At 39.9% G+C, this 2863-nt stretch overlaps 1 protein-coding gene across 5 annotated transcripts in view; it reads left to right on the top strand.

Moving 5' to 3' along the window:
* Window positions 1-2863, top strand: part of si:ch211-234p6.5 (pleckstrin homology domain-containing family A member 4) — a 14614-nt gene that overhangs the window by 9364 nt on the left and 2387 nt on the right. For all 5 annotated transcript variants that reach the window (XM_035662452.1, XM_035662435.1, XM_035662424.1 and 2 more), the window contains 6 exons: window positions 190-294; window positions 379-469; window positions 710-765; window positions 1197-1331; window positions 1423-1833; window positions 2663-2769. In XM_035662452.1, coding sequence (XP_035518345.1) covers window positions 190-294; window positions 379-469; window positions 710-765; window positions 1197-1331; window positions 1423-1833; window positions 2663-2769 — 905 coding nt within the window. The remainder of the gene's footprint in view (window positions 1-189; window positions 295-378; window positions 470-709; window positions 766-1196; window positions 1332-1422; window positions 1834-2662; window positions 2770-2863) is intronic.

Here is a 2863-nt window from a genome sequence, read left to right as displayed (position 1 = left end):
CAGTTATTATTCAGGACTCTAAAAATGCAGTTTGACTGTTGGGATGACCAGTTGTGTTGTCTATCCTCTCAAGGACTGATATCTTTAAAATGCTGTATCATGCAGTATCAATATTTATCAATCTGTTATGGAAGATCTATCATAGCTTTACAGTTTTCATCATATCCCTTATGACAATGATCCCTGCAGGATGTGGAACAAGAGCCACCAGTTCGTCCACCGTTACCCCAGGAGTTACAGGAAAGCCACCAGAGCAGGGATGAGAGCCACGGCTGGACAGAGTCACCATATGAGGTGTGAAATATTGACATTATCAAATCTCAAATATTATCAATTTTGACAAATGTTTTACTTTTTTTATCTCTACTTGTGTTTCAGGGAATCTACAGCCACACTGTTGATCCTGTACAGAGAAGAGGAAACAGCCAGCCTGACCTCCTTAATGTGAAAGCACAGAAAGACACATGCGGTTAGCACAGATATATTCATTACAAATATAAGGCGTGATTTTAATACAATGGCCTGTGGATTCATATTTTCTGACACATCTAATATTAAACAGCCTTTTAGTACCTAGTGGCTTTGTTTTGTCCTCCACCCTCATATTTCCTGTGTCTCTTTCTTCCTGTCACTCTCTCCTCCCACCCCATCCTGTCTCACTCCCTCCATCCTTCTCCTCCTCTGTCCTCTATTTTCATTTCATCTTTAGACTCTCAGCCTGGTTCAAAGTGGATCCCACCAGACACAACAAACCAGTCAACCAAGGTTTGATTACTCACAGTTTCCTGTTTTCTCTTTAACTATATCTGGGTGTAAGCAATGTGATCCAAAACGCTCCGAATATAGAAGCAAGATTTTTCTTCATTGCAATCAAATTCCAATTCTTTGATTCTCTCATCTTCCTTGCAATTAGGGCATGTTGCAGTGCCGGTTCTAGGCAAGAGGGGGAGGCAAAGGCTCATGTCTCAGAATTGTAGCTCAGTCTTGTCATTTGTGCCACCCAACCCCCCCCCCTTTTCACATGCTCACACACATACATACATAACATACATACATATATATATCATACTGTATACTATATATATTTCTATATATACTCATGCGCATCGAATCACCCTCCCTGCACAAATAGATGAAAACACCACAGCCATAATATCATACCATGACCTCATACAGCAGCCTATATCTTTTATTAGAAGATGAAGATGAGTGAAGAGGAGCAGATTGAGCGGATGAAGAGGAATCAGGAGAGGATGACTAATAGGAAGAAACCCCCTATATCTGCTCCAGTTGCCCAAACCCAGAGTCAAAGTTCAGAGACAAGAAAGGAGGTCTAATAAATCATTCATCAGTATAACTGACTGAGTCACTACATTATATTTAATGCCAGTATACATTTACTAATCTATTGTATTTCCTCAGGCCCCCTTTCCTCTCAGGGTGACACGAGTTGTTACAGCTGTACTGCCATCTTCTCTCGTGGCCAGACGGGTTTCTGTTGAGGATCCCCCGCCTGAGCTCGACAACCCACTGCCTGAGCAGATCCCTAGTGAGATGCAGCAAAGATTGGCTGAGCAGAGTAAAAAAATGTTGAACAAGCCACCCAGGCATCTGTTGCTAGAGAGTCCTGATCAAGACCAGTCCTCTGCAGAGATGCACCAGGATCAGTCTGTTAGAAAGACAAACAGACAGCAGCAGCATCAGGGAATACTGAGGTCCTCCAAGAAGGAGTCACGGTCAGAGGCGAGCAGCGTTGGGTCTCCTGAGACTTCAAGGAGTCAAGTTCGAGACCAAGCAGGTTTAGGAAATGGAAGTGTGGGCTTGGACATCAGGGTAAGAAAATGAATCAAAAACTCACATGATTAAAGCACAGCATATTCAGAAAGGTGACATACAACATACCATAAACTGTCTCATACATTATAGTTGAAGTCATCTCATTTCATTGTATTTTGTTGACATTGGCTTTACTTCCTCGTTGTTTAGGGTCCTACAGATGTGTGTGTAGAAATGCTAATAATAGTTGCAAAATCAACCATTATTTCCCTCAAATATAGTTCTGCTTTTTTTCTGACCTCATTAAACCCAGTAAAGTATTAAATAAAGTACAGAAGTGAACCTTTCCCCAATACAAAATAAGTTTGATCAAAAACTGAACAAATATTATTTCCTTTTGCTTGCTGATTGTAATTCACAGATGAGGAAATGTTTACAGTTTGTTGCCTAACCTACAATATACATACATGCTAGGAGTTAGTTAGACACCAGGTCTCCTTATTAGGCCTCTAATGAAAAAACAAAACTCTAAAATTACAGTAATTAAAACTGTGATTTGCCAGGGTAGTGTAAAAAGCATCATCACCACCAATCACAAAAATGTGTAATCAGTTCAAAATCATTTTTATAAGCAATTAGAAATCCTGAAGTATTAGGATAATATAACAATGTTAAGTCTCAGCTGTTAAAAAAGGAACCTGAGGTTTCCATGACCATTAACAGAACATTAGGATCAACTGTCACTGCATAAGTAATAATGTTGATTATGTCACATTGTCATCCGTCATTACTGAATTCAAAATGATTAACTGCGTTCATATAGTTATCCTTCAAGGTAATGTCATTGTGGTTTAGTCTGCATTCTAATGTAAAAATGCTTGAACAGGCAGAGGAGCGGCCCTCTGACATGGACCCAGACCTCTGTCTGACCCCTGGGCAGCGAGAAGCCAAACTGCGACGTGTGGAGAGAATACGGGAAAGAGTCATAAGAAGGTGGGGTTTTCGTTTTTATATTTAAATGTATGTATAAATGTTTTATGTATATAAAGGTCTACAATAATTGGTTGATCTATCTATCTATCTATCT

The sequence above is a fragment of the Morone saxatilis genome, unplaced genomic scaffold (assembly GCF_004916995.1).
Source record: "Morone saxatilis isolate NCDOM2014 unplaced genomic scaffold, NCSU_SB_2.0 Contig1, whole genome shotgun sequence".
Classification (NCBI taxonomy): domain Eukaryota; kingdom Metazoa; phylum Chordata; class Actinopteri; family Moronidae; genus Morone; species Morone saxatilis.
The sequence above is the reverse complement of the archived record's forward strand: the minus strand, read 5'-3'. Positions and strand labels throughout refer to the sequence as shown.